Source organism: Diceros bicornis, chromosome 9, assembly GCF_020826845.1.
Source record: "Diceros bicornis minor isolate mBicDic1 chromosome 9, mDicBic1.mat.cur, whole genome shotgun sequence".
Taxonomy (NCBI): Eukaryota; Metazoa; Chordata; class Mammalia; order Perissodactyla; family Rhinocerotidae; genus Diceros; species Diceros bicornis.
In genome coordinates this window covers 18,822,971-18,840,322 of record NC_080748.1, presented here as the reverse complement: position 1 = coordinate 18,840,322, position 17,352 = coordinate 18,822,971, and the positions used below count along the sequence as shown (strand labels likewise).

General features: G+C 37.6%; 1 protein-coding gene across 2 annotated transcripts in view; it reads left to right on the top strand.

The window, feature by feature from the left end:
* Positions 1 to 870: 870 nt before the first annotated feature.
* Positions 871 to 17,352, top strand: part of SPART (spartin) — a 34,270-nt gene continuing 17,788 nt past the window's right edge. The window contains exons 1-4 of one of the 2 annotated variants that reach the window (XM_058548015.1): positions 871 to 1,125; positions 9,150 to 9,961; positions 13,293 to 13,490; positions 16,382 to 16,534. In XM_058548015.1, coding sequence (XP_058403998.1) covers positions 9,152 to 9,961; positions 13,293 to 13,490; positions 16,382 to 16,534 — 1,161 coding nt within the window. In that variant the 5' untranslated portion in view covers positions 871 to 1,125; positions 9,150 to 9,151. Of the gene's footprint in view, positions 1,126 to 1,362; positions 1,458 to 9,149; positions 9,962 to 13,292; positions 13,491 to 16,381; positions 16,535 to 17,352 lie in introns of those variants that run through there. The other variant, XM_058548014.1, reaches the window with a different exon arrangement.

Genomic DNA, 17,352 nt, shown 5'->3' with positions numbered 1-17,352 from the left:
TGATGAGGTATATCACATTGCCTGGTATTTAGTTTCCACTGGCTACATTTAAGAGTTATGTAACTGTTTTATTTTCAAAATGTCAATTTGCAATAAAACAATTTGCATCCTTTGCAACTATTTAAGTCAGATGAAAAATTTTGATGGTCAATCTAAAAATGAGGAAGAAGGTACACAGTCACAGTTTTTCAGAATATTTCAGGAGGTATAAGAGCAAAATCATTTAAAACCACTGTATTAATGTGTACCTCCCTGACAGGTTTTTCTCTTTGGGATGACTGTTACCTTTCTGAGATTTGAGGGAACTACCAAATGGCCCCTAATTTTAAACTTAAAAGCTTCTCCCAGGAGTTAATCAACAGTCCTCATCATTACTTAATTTTGATTGAGGGAAGTAATAATTCATCTTGATTCAAATCACTGCCATCCTTAAACAAGTCAGCCAGTCTTAAATGCTCAGGGCAACATATATGTGTATGCATATAATTTTTTTCAAGGCATATCTATTCAAGAGTATAAAATCTGTCACTTATAGTATTTTACTAACTTTAAAGGACTTTTGAAGAAAAGTATGTTCACTTTGATTTTCCCCTTTTAGCTTTCCCTAATCATAAATGGTATTAGCTCAGCTGCTACTTATGCTTAGGAGTCAGGAATTTAACGTTTTTTACCGTATTGCTACAGAATTTTAGCATATACGCGCGCGCACACGCACAAACCCTATGGAGACTTTTATCAAGTAGTCTATTGGGGCTTTGGGCGACAATTGTTCTCTTTGGATACATGAGTCACAAAGGTTAGGTTCCACAGGCCTTTGTTGAATCGGCCTTTGTTCTCCCACGTGCACTGTGCCCACGGCTCCCTCTAGCCGTCACAGCTCTCACTGCCCACCACTCTTTCCCAGTCCCTCCAGCCGCCTCGGTTCCGCGCGGAGCAAGAGATTGCGCAAGCGCGGGGGCTGTCGACGTGGCCGCGAGAGACCCTGGTTGGGGGTCCGCGCTGAGCCGCTGGCTTGCGTGGTTCTCTCGGGGCCTTTCGCACCAGCTCCTTTACTTGCCCCACAGAGTTTTACGGTCACTCCGGGATTCGAAACGGACTGACGTCTCCCCAGACACCATTCAGAAGGTAAGAGTTGACAGAACCTCGGCTGGACGGGCTGGCAAGTTGGTGGGGAAGACGCCCGAGTGGGCGTCACGTGAAAGCTGACTTGCGGCGGGAGCGAGGGGCGGGGCCGGCGCGGGCGCGTGACGTGGCGCGCTCGCAGCGCGCGGCTTGGAACGTTTTGTGAGTGCCGGCGTGCGGTCGCGCGCGCGTGTGGGGCGCTGGGCACCTTGGGACCGGCCCGGCGGAGCGCCTCACTGCGACGCCGCGGCCGAGGGAGCGGGCCCTTGGGCTGCGGCGGCCGGGCGGAGAGCTCTGCGGGCGGCGCGGAAGCGCCCGAGCTCAGGAAGGCACAGGTGAGGCGCCTTGGCGGAGGCTCGCACCCCTGCGCGGGCCCCCCAAAGCGGGCGGGTGGCGTGAGCGCCCGGAGCTCCGCGGAGTGGGCGGGGTGTGGGGAGGGCCGAGAAGGCCGGAAGCCCTCCTCCAGAGCTCAGAGATGAAACTTTCGTTGAAGGGAGCAAATTCGAGAGGGAATAGTCTGAGAAGTTACTCTTAGTTAACCCCTATGTCATATTTATGGAACCTTCGCGTTCCCTACGCCCCCTCCTCCTGTTTACGGTTGGGATGGAGAGCGCTGCCCTCCCCTCCTTCGATCGCCGTCCTTATGCATCCCAGTGACCTTTCTTGCTGCGCTACCCCCGTTGTTTATTTCGGCTTCGAAAAGCGCAGTAATTGTTCACTGTCACCCAGCGCTTACAGCTTCGTGAAAGTTCTGTAGTCTTTGTTTACAAAAAGGTCAGCAACCAACAGCAATTATATTGGGAATGGATAGCGCCCGATTTTGCTCTTTGGAATACATTTGTGCATGTTTTTGTTAGGGATTTAGCACCGCAGAGGGTCTCAGCGACTTAATTTCTGTGTCTGGAGAAAGTTTCTCTTGGAATGCGCACTGTTTAATGACACGGCATTATTGTGTTCCTGTAGGGTTGGCCCAGCTTTCCACACTCTAATTGTACTAATGGATTGCTTTACTTTACTCCGTCTCTTGCGAGTCCTCGAAGTTTGCGTTATTGAATTGTAATTTAGTGAATTTGTGTTCAAAATTGGTGCCTCTGAAATGCGGCCTTAAATATTAGAGTCAAGCATTTTTCTTTGAGATTTCCAAAAGCAAAACAAAATCTTTGCCCCTGAGTATTTTTTAAAGCACACACACACGCATATATACTCTGTTATATTTGAAACAAATACATTTTACTTCTGTTATTAGAACGTTTAAAAAATAAGTGCACCGTTGGTATCTGGAACCAGGTTTTGGTTTGTGATTTACATCAGACAAGTATACTGATGTAGGTACTTTTTTGTTTAATACTTCAGATTGACATTTCAAAGACTTTTTCTCTTCTCAACTTTAAAAATTAAAGTATGTGAAATCATGTAATAATGCTTTTCATCTTTTCAAGACACGTGATAAGCACTTAATTGTGCTTACGGATATGATAGGAATTATTTAACAGCAAAACAAGTTACCATCCTAGGGGCCCTCTCCTTGTGAAATGCATTTTCTCAAAGACTACTGAGAATATAGGAAATCCCAGAATAAATCACAAAATAAAAATACACTATTTTAATACAAAATTTTTTCTTTTTGTGCTGAATTCCCAACTACATTTAACCTGCTAGATTTCCAGGCTCTTCTCCTTGCTAAACTTTTTTTTCTTTTCAAGATGGAGATGGCCAGCAAGGAATGCTGTTCAGCAGCAGCTGACCGTGGAATGCCCCCCTCCCATGCCTTCCCTTCCAATAGCCAGCCCATTTCCTCCCGTGACACATTATTTAGGAAATCTTTCAGCACACTGTGCAAAATAAGCTTTGAAATAAAGATATACACAAGGTAATGTTGCTTCTATCTAGAGTTCCTTTATCATGACTTCCTTCTGCCTTCATATGCTTGCTACTTATTCTTTAAGGCTTAAGCCAAATGCCTTTCTCCCATGAAACACTCCAAGTTCCCTTCATTCCTCCCTCACTCTGCTAACTGGTAAGCATAGTAGGAACTTCAGGTTTGGAATCAGACATTTTGTTTCATTTTCTTGACAAGTATCTCTTGAGCCTAAGTCTTTGAATCTCTCTTCCATTTACCAGTTCTCTCCTTGGGCAAGCAGCTCAGTATTTGTAAAACATTGTCTAAATCATGTGCTCATCTCTGAGGATATGAGGATTAAATGAAGCCTAGAACGGTGTCAAGCACTTCTAAGGAGCTGAAGAGTTTAATAAAAGGTAGTAAATTATGGTGCTTCTAAGGACCAGAGACCATGTGCATTTTGTGTTTGCAATAAAATATAGTAATGAGTGGTTTTAGAGCAGTGTTTTTAATTTGTGAACCCCAAATAAATTTTATCAAACTGTCCCCCTTGCACATGTTTAGATTGATTTATAGCATTTCGCATCACACCTTTTGGTAGTTGCGAAGGATGCAATTTCCCATCTGGTATAGGTGCTGACGTTTTAGTATAAAATTGGTACATCACTCTTAACTGTATCCAAAGGAGTATAACGTTGCACTTTTATGTCCATCACTATTAATTTTAAAAATACATGGTATTTTAATAGTTCCTTTTTCTTAAAATTGTACTTGGATTTTTATCCTCCCCCCACAGAATGTTGTCTTAATGTAATTTATTTTTGCTAGATAGCTTTTTATTCTCTATAGTACATATCTTTAATAAAAATATTTGTATAAATTGAAACTAAGTTTTAAAAAATTTCTATGATAACTCTAGGAATTGTTTTTCTTCTGGTTTGAGTTATTACAAGTAGTAAAACGGTCAGAAAAGCATAATAACTGATGGATTTTGATAAATAATAATTAAATATGAAAAGTAGAAGTTTAGTGGAAATTTTTATCTTAATGAGATGGATAGTTGGAGTTGTGCCTAAATTCAAATTGACGCCTTAAAATTATACATGTTTTTGGAACATGTTCCCTTGAAAAGTCTTCGTGTGCCCCAGGGGTACACATCCCCCATTTTGAAGACCATATAGAGCGTTGGTTCTCAACGGGGATGATTTTGCTGCCCAGGGTATATTTGACAATGTCTGGAGACATTTTTGGTTGTCACTTGGGTGAGTGGGGGCATGGAGGGGGTGACTGCTATTGGCATCTAGTAGAAAGAGATCAGAGATGCTGCTAAACATCCTACAGTGAACAGAACAGCCTCCCGTAACAAATAGTTATCTAGCCTAAAGTGTCAATCAGACCGAGGTTGAGAAACCCTGATTTAGAAGATTAGTTTTGGAATCAGACTATTGAACTCTGATCTAGGACAATGGGTTGGCAGACTGTTTTTTGTAAGATGCCAGTTAGTAAATTTTTTAGGCGTTTTGGGCCACATCTGATCTCCATTGCATATCCTTCCTTCTTTTAATCCTTTAAAAAAGTAAATATAATTCTTAGCTCCAAGGTCTTTCAAAAAGAGGTGATCTAGGGCAGTTAACACCTTCAAAACCTCAATTTTTTTTCTCTGCAATGTAGTAATAATAGTAATAATGCCTCAAGAGTTGTTTGTAAAGATTAAATGAGATAAATATCTAGCATAGTGTCCAGCACACATTAAACACTCTATAAATGATGCCTGGTGATAGTGGTGTCCTGTAGCATGTAGCAAAAGAGTAGGTGCCAAGTCACAGTGTTTTTCGTGACCCTGTTCAAGTCAGTTGGACAAACTTAACGATGCTAGTCAAGTTTCCAGATCAGCTCACAAAAATCTGTTTAACCTCTGCTGTCTTGCTTTCTGAACTTTGAGCCTATTTGTACGCCAAAGAAGGTGGAGTGCAGAATTCATAGTCTGTGGTTTCTGAAGGAAGAAAGGGATGGGATCTGTGGAAAGGGGAGGCATTCTAATGACACAGCAACAGGGTGGAATTTCAGGGAAAGGGTTTGTCAATTTTGATAGGAGATTTGGGTTAGGGCAAGTAAGGTAGGTCTGTATATGCTTAATTGTATATGATGTTTTCTAAATTAGGAACTGAATATATTCTCTTGACTACTGTGAAGTTGCTACATGACGGTTTGTTTATTTTTCAGGTTAGAAAGTATGGTTACATTACTTAATCAGAAGCTAGGCCACAGTTTCTGTCATGCCTTTATAGTGTAGATTGTTGCCTAAATAGTCTTAAATCATTTAAATTATACAATCATTATATGTTTTAATGAGATTGCAGGAAAAGAATCTCCAAAACTGCAGTGGTAGGCACATGTAGATACTGAGCACTTGAAATGGGGCTAGCTGGAATTGAGGTAACACTTCAAGTGTAAAAATACTAGGTTTTGAGGACTTAATGCAAAAAAGAAGGTAAAATATGCCATTAATAATTTTTATATTGAGTGCACGTTGAAATAATATTTTGGATGTATTTGAGTAAAATATCACTGAAATTAATTTCAGCTGTTTGTTTTTCCCTTTTAATGTGCCTATTAGAAAAATTAGAATTACATGTGTGGTTCACGTTATGATTCTGTTAGAAGATGCTGCTCTAAAGCCTCTGTTTACTTTTTATAATTAGTAATTTTTTTATGGTGCACATAGTATTAAGAATTAAATATTTTTATAAGGCTTACAGTGAAAATCAGAGGGCCCAACACCCAAGCATCAGCCCTTTCTCCCAAAGGCAGCTTGTATCAATTTCCTCACCCAGTTCTTTTGGTCTTTCCTTCTGTCTCTAAACAGGATGCTTATATTGCTACTTTTCATTTTTTAGTTTTAGGCATTGTCCATTAATTTCCTAGTAGGAAAGATGAAGTTTTAGTTCTTTGATCCTATACCACATGCACACAAACTTTCTACCCATCCATCTTTCCCTCTTTTCAGTATGATTGTATCATAATTTTGCTTGTATCAAGATTCTTTATTTACTTTGTTATGAAACTAATCAAAACTGAAACATGCAGTGTATTATGATTACTTTTTCTTTCTAGCTCAGCATGTTGTTTTCCCCAGAGTTAATAATTGTCTTGGTTTTTCTTTCTTTAGTTTTCCATGTATTTATCACTGATTAAACCCTGAATCCTCCCACAGTTATGTAGCTCTCTTCTCAAAATTTAGGAACATATATAAGTATTCTATCAATTTTAGTTTCTTGAAGAAATCTTCTCTGGAGTTCTGTCTATTGCTCCAGTGTGGATTGGTTGCATAATAGTCATCAGCCTTGTGATTTCTTTCATCAAACGTGGAATCCAAGAAACAGAAGATGCAATATCTGAGCAAGCACATGCCTGAGTTTGGAAGTTATTTTCACTGAGAATTATGAATTAATTGTACTTTTTCCTTCTAACTTCTGCTGTTGCCTTTAAGAAGTTCCTTAGGAATCTTATCTCTCATTTTTTGCATAAGTCCTGTTAAGATGGTCCCTTTGAGCCTAGTGTTCTGAAATTTCATGGTATGCTCCTTGGTGTTGGTGTTTTTTCATTCTTTATCCATTTGTCTTTTTAAATCTGGAAATTCATGTTTTCCAGTTCTAGGAAATTCTTTGAATTATTTCTTCAACTCTTCCATCCCTTATTTTTTATCCTGTATTTCTGGAAGTTTATTATTCAGATGTTGGCCATTAAAGACTGGGTCCTCTCAAATTTTCTTATCTTTTCTTTACTGTTTTTCATCTCTTTGTCTTTTTGTGCTACTCTCCAGGCATTTTCTATGATTCATAACCTTACCTTCTTATCCCTCTGTTGAGTTTTTCTTTCCGGCTATTTTATATGTAACTTCTAAGAGCTCCTTTAGTTCTTAGAATGTCCTTTTTCTGTTTATTTATCCTGTTTTTATTTTTATGGATGCAGTATTTTCTTTCTTTTTTTATGTTGATATAAATGGTAGGTTTTTTTGAAATTTTCTTCTCCTTGCGTGTTGTCTATTTCAACCAAATTGCATTGCTCTTATTTTTTTCTTTCATACTAGACATTTTCATCACGTGTTTTATGATCCTTGGCTGTCTGATAATTGGAGACTCTCTGGTAGACTGTCAGCTGTAGCTTCTCTCAAAAGTTAGTTGCCTGGACAGTTTTCCTTTGGGAAGCTCTCTCAGTATCACTATCTTTAGGTCTTTCCTCTTGGTGGTGATCAGATTCCCCAGAGAAGATACTTCTGATCTCCCTTGTGGAGAGGTACCTAGCTGCCAGAACTCTAATAACCAAATTGTGGGGGAGAAGGCTGAGGATCTCAATATTCAGTATGTAGTTTTTCATTTAATCCCTCTCCTTTTGGTATTTACCCTTAATCATGCCTGATACTCTGCTGTGCAAAAAGATTTTATTTTATGCTCTTTTGAATTAAAACATCCAGTCTTCTTTTTGTACTGAAATAGTGTCTTGGGTGCTTGGTGTAGGAGAGATCTGAGGGTCTTAATTTGTAAATTGGCTTGTAATCCTTCCCTTTTTTCCAGCTCTACCTCTACTCTCTTCCAAAGGAAGATTGAATCAGTTCCTGTGCCTTTTGGAGGTTCTATAATGTGATGTAAATGGGGCTGCTTCTCTGATTTCCTCACTGACAGCTTAGGCTTCAGCTTTCTCTAGTCTGTTTTGTGAGTTAGCACTTGTCTGTCTCCTTTTCAGTACCAAAGCACTGTTGACTCTTCATCCTGTCTCTTTGTCCTTGTGAGTTATGGCTTTATTATTTATTGTATTAAGGGATAACATAAAGTGCATTTGGCGCACTAATCTTACATTTACAGCTTAATGATTTTTTTTATCTATGTATACACCCATGTAATCATCATTCAGATCAAGATAGAGAATATTTCCATATGCCATAGGTCCCTTCATGTCCCTTCCAAATCTGTACCCCCCACCTGTAATTACTATCTTGACTCTGTCATCATAGACTAGTAGTTTTGTCTGTTCTTCAGCTTCACTTATATAGAATCATGTAGTGTGTAGTCTCAATATGAAGTCATTTGTATCTGGCTGCTTTTGCTCATAGCATTGGTGAGATTCATCAATGTTACAGGCATCAATATATTTTTTTTAATTTCTGTGTATTTTTACATTGTATAAATATACCACTATTCATCCCTTTTGTGGGTGGGCATTTGAGTTTTTGGCTTTTGGAATAAAGTTGCTATAAATATTATTGTACATGTTTTTGGTGTACATATTCATTCATTTCTCTTGATTGTGTATACCTGGAAGTGGAATTCCTGGGTCATAGAGTGGGTGAATGTTTAGCTTTCGTAGAAATTGCCAGTTTTCCAAAGTGGCTGTACCGTTTTTCACTTCCACTAGCAAAGTATGAGAGTTCCAGTTGCTGTCTTCCCTGATATTTGTCAGTCTTTTAAATTTTAGCCATTTGATAAGTACATAGTGGTATCGTTGTGGATCCCATTTCCCTTAGGGAATAGTGTGTTGAACACCTTTTTCATGCCATTTAAATATTCTCTTTTTTGTGAAGTACCTGTGCCTGCCTTTTTCTCATTAAAAGGAATGGTTATGCCTTTTTAATAATGTTGTTAGAGTCATTTCAATAGAGTTTTAGAAGGGAACAGAGCTAACTGCATTTGAGTAACCTGCCACCTTTCAAAGAAAGTCAGGTAACTTTAAAGCTTCATCCAGATATTTTTTCTCATTTCTTTTCTCTCCAATGTGTGATTCACCCTCATTTTTAATTAGATATAATCTGGATTTATACTGTAGTGAATTTTAGAATGAGACTTTGGCTCCAACCTTAAAGATTGATATACAATAGGAAACTTTTATTTCTTATAAGAAACTGGAACAAGAAAATTATTCAATAAATGTATTCTGACTTATTTTCTTCTGTTTTTAATTAAAAAGATAATTTAGGACCAAGAGCATTATTTATTTATCCATTTAACAAATACTTATTGTGTGCTTTCCCTATATCAGATCTAATCGTAGGCTTAGGAAATACAATAGTGAACAAGACAGACAAGCAAGGCTCCTGTCGTCTTGAAATATCTTCAGATAGGAGAAATTGATGATAAATAAGTAAACAAATAACTAAACAAAATTGTTAAAGATAATGTGTCCTATTTTGCAGAAATGGAGCAAGAGCCACAAAATGGAGAACCTGCTGAAATTAAGATCATCAAGGAAGCATACAAGAAGGCCTTTTTATTTGTTAATAAAGGATTGAATACAGATGAATTAGGTCAAAAGGAAGAAGCAAAGAACTACTATAAGCAAGGAATGGGACACCTGCTCAGAGGAATCAGCATTTCTTCAACAGAGCCTGAACATGTAGGCCCTGGGTGGGAATCTGCTAGACAGATGCAACAGAAAATGAAAGAAACGCTACAGAATGTACGCACCAGGTTGGAAATTCTAGAAAAAGGTCTTGCCACTTCTCTACGGAATGATCTTCAGGAGGTGCCCAAGTTATATCCAGAATTCCCTCCTAAAGATATGTACGAAAAGTCATCGGAGCCTCAGCCCTTTAGTTCACCTCCTCAGCACACTGAAGTAAATGGAAACACTTCAGCTACGAGTTCCGGGTTGGTTCCCCCATCTAGTTCTCTATCTTTACCATCTCAAAGTCATCCAGCAGAAGCACCACCTGCTTATACTCCTCAGGCTGCTGAGGGTCACTACACTGTATCCTATGGGACAGAATCTGGGGAATTTTCATCAGTTGGAGAAGACTTTTACAGGAATCATTCTCAGCCACCTCCTCTTGAGACCTTAGGGCTAGATGCAGATGAGTTGATTTTGATACCAAATGGAGTACAGATTTTTTTTGTAAATCCTGCAGGGGAGGTTAGTGCACCTTCATATCCTGGGTACCTTCGAATTGTGAGGTTCTTGGATAATTCTCTTGATACAGTTCTAAATCGTCCTCCTGGGTTTCTTCAGGTAAGCCTAAGAAAAGCATGAACATAGTTTGAAATACATGTGGGATACATCATTTTTGTTAATATTTGTAATGTGTCCAGGACAATAAGTGCAAAAAGATCATTATAAGTTCTAGTTCCTTTTAAAATATATTCCATGAAATTTATGAGCCTTGAATGTCTGTTTGTGTTTGATAGCCTTTCTTTTCTTTTTTTTTAAGATAAAGTCTTGTTTTAGTATTAAATTTGCGATGATAGGACCTGAAGGGAATCAGAGAATTCATCCTTCAATTTTTAATTCTTTATCTGAAGAAGAAACTTAACTTTAGTTTCAAGAGGGATTTATGTAGCTCAGTTGGATGTATAACTAAATATCCACAGATGTCCATCCCAGCTGAAGGGCTGAAGTGGGCTAGACTCATCCCAGTGTCTAGAACAGTGGTTCTCAACCAGGGGCAGTTCCCCCAACCCCCCGAAACCCCCTATTTGGCAATATCTGGAGACATTTTTGGTTGCCACAACTGGCGGCCTGGTGTGCTACTGCTGCTGGGATATAGTGGATAGAGGCCAGGAGTGCTGCTAAACATCTCAAGAGGATAGCTCCCATCAATAAAAAAAAATTAGCCAACTCAAAATGTCAATCGTGCCAAGGTTGAGAAACCCTGGTCTAGAAGTACAGACTGCAGTGATAGTTTAAGATGCAATTCTAACATTCCAAGCAGATAAGATTGAATATTGGTACAGGGAGATGGGTTCTGGAAATGTGGGCTCGGTATACATTGAGTGTAGCAAAGGAGTTTGCGTGGAAGGGAGATGGCTATTTGAGGAAGGCAGGTTCTTTTGTCCAGAGTCCAGATGGTATGGTTTATTTAGAGCAGTGGTTATCTATATTCATTTTCTCTTATGATATACTCTAGTCTCAATTCTTAGGCAGCTTTTACATGGAATCAACTTGCAAGTTGTTTGAAGATAGAGACTTAATAGACGTGTGTGAAGGAGATATTTTGGGGCATTGTTGAAAGGAAGACTTCGTTCTTGGACAGAAAGAATATTGTGAATCCCATAGGTTGTTTTAGGAAAGAAACCTTGAGGTTAAAAAGAGTAGGCTTATTGATTGAGATTGGGAGGGGGCTGATAAGAGCTGTAACACTTTCTGCTGATCTGATAATAGTGCTGCATCGTAAGGGTGGAATTTTAAAAACCTTTGGGGCTTAAGCTACTGGAGGTGCAGGAAATGAATATCAGAAATACTCTACCTGCGTACATGAGCCCAACTGTTAAAATGACTTGTCCTCTGGTAAAAATTTGTCCTGTCTTAGTGCTTTTAATTTTATTTTTAATCTTTGTAATAATCTTTTCTGCATGCTAAATAAGAGGTAAAATTGCACCTAAAATTTAATTTGAGTCTCTTTAAGGGGCTCGCATTTGCATATATTCAGATATTGTAGCAGTGTGTCCTAAAAAGGAGTTACTGTGCATTTACTGAATGTTTTTATTCTAAAAACGATAAACCATCTAAGTATTAGAAGTTACATATAATATATTGTATTAGTCTATTTAGGAAATTAGAGTAAGATAATTTGGTTTTAAGTAGTCAGACTTAGAATTCTAAGATCTCTAAAAACTATTTTTCTCCTAGTTTTAGTTTTAATATACTTTGTAAACCTGTTAAATCTGTAATCTGTTCATACAGAACTTGGACATGAGGTTGCTGCTGAAGTGAAACTGGGAGAAATGAACCTATGATGGATGAGCTTACCAATCTGTAATAATCTATCCTAAGAAAGATCTATAACGTTTTATTTGAAAAGGTTGGGGGTACTCCAGTTCAGTCAAGGTGGTCAGGATGTATTTAATCTTAGAGAAATCATGGAATAGTAAAAGAAGTCTTTCGCAAACTTCTTTAGTCATTTAAGTATAACCTTTACAATTTTTTTGTCAAATCCATACCTCTGCTATTACTTTCTTAACATTTTTATTTAAATGTCTCATTTGTTAATTTCATCCTAAACAATAACAACTGTGAAATGGAAGGAAAGATGTATTTTGTCCTAATACATATTAAAATACATAACTACTCAAATTTAAATAGTTTGTGTATTACTTGAAGTCATTTCACATACCACAGATGGTTATATATTGTACTTTGGAAAACAGTAATTGGTTTTATTGTAACCTGTCTCAAGTTTGGTTTTTATAAAAGATGGAGAGTGGCTTTTGAGACAACTGAAAAAGAGATTCCGTAAAAGAAAAAGTATTTGAAAATATTTATTAAGCACTTTCCAGGAAAGAGTCAGGCTTGAGTACTCTGATCGCTACGTGTTTATAGTCTGTTGGTCAGAGATGATGGTAGTGTACCAGAATTTTCCATCATTTATATGAAATCTTTCATGCTCTTTGACTGATGTTTACCACACAATGTTTTGATAATAGATTATTCTCCCAAGTTTCTTAATATTAGAAAGACAGTGTCCTGGGCAAGGGGCACAATTATATTCTGATCACTCAAAGAATGTCTCAATAGGAATGAATACATTTGGAAATTCTGATTTAAACTTAGTCACTTGAATTTAGAACTCCAGGACATAAAAGCTTAATAGCATGCTGACAAGATGACCTTCCCAGTTGACATTGCAGGGCAGCTTTGTGTCATTTTAATTTAATTTCACAATAAATAGTAAATGCATAAACATATGGATTCTAGCTCTTCTAGCTCTATGTCAGGTTCCCTTGGGCTTCATAAAAAAATTATTCACATTGTGAGTGCTGGGTTTCTAAACAAAATAATTGTTTGGCTTCTCTGGTATCAGATGCATGTGTTCAAATCCTAGCTCCGCTTTTTTAGTTGTTGACTCTGAGCAACTTAATTAACCTCTCTGGACCTCAGTTTTCTTGTACATAAAATGACAGTACTGACCACCTTCATGGGATTGTTGTGACGATTAAATCAATAAGTACATGTAGAGTACTTGAAAAAAGTTCGATTTTATTTATTTCCACAAAAGGATTCTAACTTGAATGATAAAACTTGACTTTATTTTGACCATTATTTATTTAAAGCTAGACTCATTGGTTAACAGTGAGCTGTTTAAGGCCACCAGTTTAAAGACTGTATAGTTAGCAGAGCACTAACATTTTTAGCATAGATTTTTTGAGTAGTTTATAGGAAGATCAGAGTAGCAAAGGGCTGATTTTCATTGGGAATTTTTTGATGCTGATGGTTCTATAAAGCTTTGTAAAATGCATTTCAATCTTTGAAATGTTTATTTTTTATGGTATAACAGTTTTAAAACCTAGGTGAAAACCTAGTTCTATCCATTGATTTTTTTTTTTTTTTTAACTAATCCCTTCAGGTTTGTGACTGGTTGTATCCTCTAGTTCCTGATAGATCTCCAGTTCTTAAATGTACTGTGGGAGCCTACATGTTTCCTGATACAATGTTACAAGCATCCGGATGCTTTGTGGGGGTCGTCCTGTCTTCTGAATTACCAGAAGATGATAGAGAACTCTTCGAGGATCTATTAAGACAAATGTCTGACCTTCGGCTCCAGGTAACTTGCATGATCATCTTCAGGATGAAAATCTACTTTAACATAAGCACTTCTGCTTTTAAAGAAATTGTAATAGGCTCTAATGTGATCAAATTAGGAGACTGAGTATATAATTTGCTTATGTGTTCATGATTACAACTTGGGAGTTGGCTGTAAATAGTGATTAAATGCTGTACATCTGAAACTTACATAATTTTTAGAAAAGACATTCTTTGTAATATGTTACTAGAGAACAGCACTGGATCTAGATAACATTAATTAAATATTAAAAACATTGTCAAATAACTTCACACACAAGTAAGGTTTTGGGGAATTTGTGTGAATTTACACGTATGTTTCTAAGGAGAATAATGAAACCCAATGTGAAGAGAAATATTTTGTGATATTCTGTCAAATCCAAAAAAAAAAAAGGTGATTAAGATTGTGGGCTCTGGAGTCTAATTGCCTGGGTTTGGATTTGAATTCAAACTCTTCCACTTCATAGCTGTTTAACTCAAGTTATTGATCTTCTCTGTACTTTAGTTTCCTTATCATAAAAGAGGAATAATAATATCCACTTCCTTGGGCTGTGGTGAAGATTAAAAGTTAATACATTAAGGCAGTGATATCAGTGCCAGCAAGTGGAAATGTTCTGTGACTGTCAACTCTGGTTTATCACCACTGCTTTACTGTTCAGTTGGAAAAATGGGCTAATGGGACTAAATGGGTGACGTGAAGGTAATTTTAGCATTAGAAGTTGGGTTATGTTGTACATTTTAGGAGTATGATTGGCATTTTGAGGAATTTGAGGTTTTGGTTGAGGGAATTATCTTTGTTCTTGTGGTAAATGAAGGCCAGATAAAGAGAAAATAAAGTATGATTTAAAATATGGTTGATTAGGGCCAGCCCCGTGGCTTAGCGGTTAAGTGCACGTGCTCTGCTGCTGGCGGCCGGGGTTCAATCCTGGGCGCGCACCGACGCACCACTTCTCTGGCCATGCTGAGGCCGCGACCCACATTCAGCAACTGGAAGGATGTGAAGCTGTGACATACAACTATCTACTGGGGCTTTGGGGGAAAAAATAAATAAAATTAAAAAAAAAATAAATAAATAAAATATGGTTGACGATCTTGTGAACTTTTCTTATTTAGCATTTTTCCTCTCCCACGTGCTTATCTGTTATAGGGAGTTGAAATAGAGTATTACAGAGAGGGTTTCTTTAGGTGTTCTTGCCCGTTCTAATGTAGGACAAGAGGAGAAAAATAGTTCTGATTGTGAATATTGACGATTGAAGGAGATTGACAACATGATAGTATAATCTTTCTAGTATCTCCTTCAGTCAGCAGATATTTAGAATCTGATATTTAACCAGGTACGGTGTTAAATGATGGGATGGAAAGAGTGTGAGAAAAGGAGACAACAAAGATATGTATATAACAGCCCGTATTCTCAAGCACCTTATAGTCTGTTGAATAACTACAGTACAGTGTGATAGGTGATGAAATAAAAGTATATACAAAGTGCAGGAAGGAGGTCAGAGAGAATTTCACAAAATAGTTTCCTTTGAATTCAGTCTTGAAAAATTTGTTCCTGTTTTCTCAGGAAGTTGAATACACTTTCAATCCATTCCTATATTAAAAAGATCAAAGGTAATGGGAGGAGATCACCAGCTAAGTAAAAGGTCAGAGAGTCATCTCAGCATTAGGTTGTATGAACAGTCACGTGCCGCAAACAGTGTTTCGGTCAACAACGGACCACATATACAAGAGTGGTCCCATAGGATTAGTACCATATAGCCTAGGTGTGTGGTAGGCTGTACCATCTGGGTTTGTGTAAGTACACTCTATGATGTTCACACAATGACGAAATCGCCTAACGACGAATTTCTCAGAATGTGTCCCCATCGTTAAATGACACATGACTATGTATGAGAATGACCTGGTGATCAACATATACTTTAGCATAGCCAATGCTTAACATTTAAGCTATATTAACAAAACACATGATTCCCATACAGAAGTGTGTAGCCTCAGTGTGCTCATGGTTAGGAATTTACAAAGACAGGAACATGGTCAAATGGATAGGGGTTCAAGTCTTAGCTTTGCTGTTTATTAGCTGAATGAAGTGACGTTCTTAAGTATTCCAGCCCTATTATGGCACCCTTTTTCTCTTCACCCCTACATTCATTGGACCTATATTACTGGGTTTTAGGAAAGAAATTAAGCCCACTTTTAGGTTATATGTTTATTTTCTCTGTTCAGTTTTATTTTTTGGTTGAATGCTATTTTTAGTTTGCTCTATTGTCCCAGAACTCCAACTAGTAAACAAAAGCTAGTTACTAGCTATAATTTTGACTTGTCTTTACTCTTAAGCATTTATTCAGCAAAATGTATGTAGCAGAATACCTTTAATATTAAGTGCAAAAACAAAAAACAAAATCAGCCTTCCAGTAATGTAGAGTAGTTAAAGTGGACTTGAGTTTTGTTAATTGCCTTTAAACTCACTTAGTCTTATCTGTGTTTCCTAAAACTTACTATTTGCTGTTTAATTAAATTTAAATGTAGCTGCATCTACATTGCAGATTGGTATAAGTACCAATTGGTTCATTGTAGTTGGTATAAGTTATCATTAACTTCTGCTGCCAATTGCTATAAATTTATCTTTTATACTTTGTCTTTTGAAATTTGCTTTATGCAATATGCTGTGAACCAAAGAACTTAAAGATTTGAGGTTTGATGATGAGATAAAACAAAAGTATAGGGGAAACACAAGCAAAAGTAGTTGTATTTACAGACTGTCAAACACTGACATTTGAACAAGTGTGTCATTAGAGCACATGGTGTGCCATAGCTTAGAGGAAAGTCAATCTGAAAAATTTGAATTTGAGCTATGCTTAGTCCTTTACTCCTCAGGCCAACTGGAACCGGGCAGAAGGAGAAAATGAATTCCAAATCCCTGGAAGAGCAAGATACCCCTCTGACCAATTGAAGGAAGCCGGTGGCCGTGGTCCTTCACTGGACCAAGGCAGTAAGGATGTGCGTCATAAAGGAAAACGGGGGAAAAAGGTAAGTAAAGTAAATGCGCCATAAGATGAGTGTGTGTGTTCTAGTCTAATGGCACCTTTCACCAGTTTCAGTTATGTATAAGATCTTATCCCCATTTACTAAAGCAGAGCAACTTGCAGAGTCACAAAGTGATCACTGGTAAAAATAATTAGAATCAGCTTTACTATTTCCCTTTGTAAGTGTTTGTTACTTAAAGTTTTAAAAGATATTCTCTGTTTTGGGAAGTAGATTTTTTTCCAACTATTTTAAAGATTCTTATATTTATATTAATGATGCATATACTTTTTTGTTTTGTGGTGTTCTCCACCTTCCTATATACACCAAGATCTTGGGGCTAGGTCTGCTTTTACACTGCCACTTTTATTCAGTTCCTTATCTCTTCATGGATGGCCAAGAGGACAGAGATTGGCTTTTAAAAATATGTTTAGTAGTTTCCTCTTTCATTTCTTAGATTCTGAGAATATAGTATGCTCTAAATGGTAAATTTGGATTAGAGTTCAATAAATATTTATTGAGTGTTAGTATGCTGAGCATAGTGGAAAAAGTTTAAATTTCTCATCTCAAGGAATTTACCCCTGTAGTGGGGAAGACAGATTAACAAAGAGATAATGTCTATCTAATGTACAACCTAGCCTCATAGATAAGCGTGGGCGTATTGGTAGTGTGGGAAGCAGTAGGGAGGCTTCTCCTCCAGGACATCATTGCTAAGATGAGTCCTGAAGGATGAAGACAAGTTGGCCATACGAATAGCAGGTTAAAGGGGATTCTAGGCAGAAGTGGTAATATAAGCAAATGTCTGAAGAAAGAAAATAGCATTG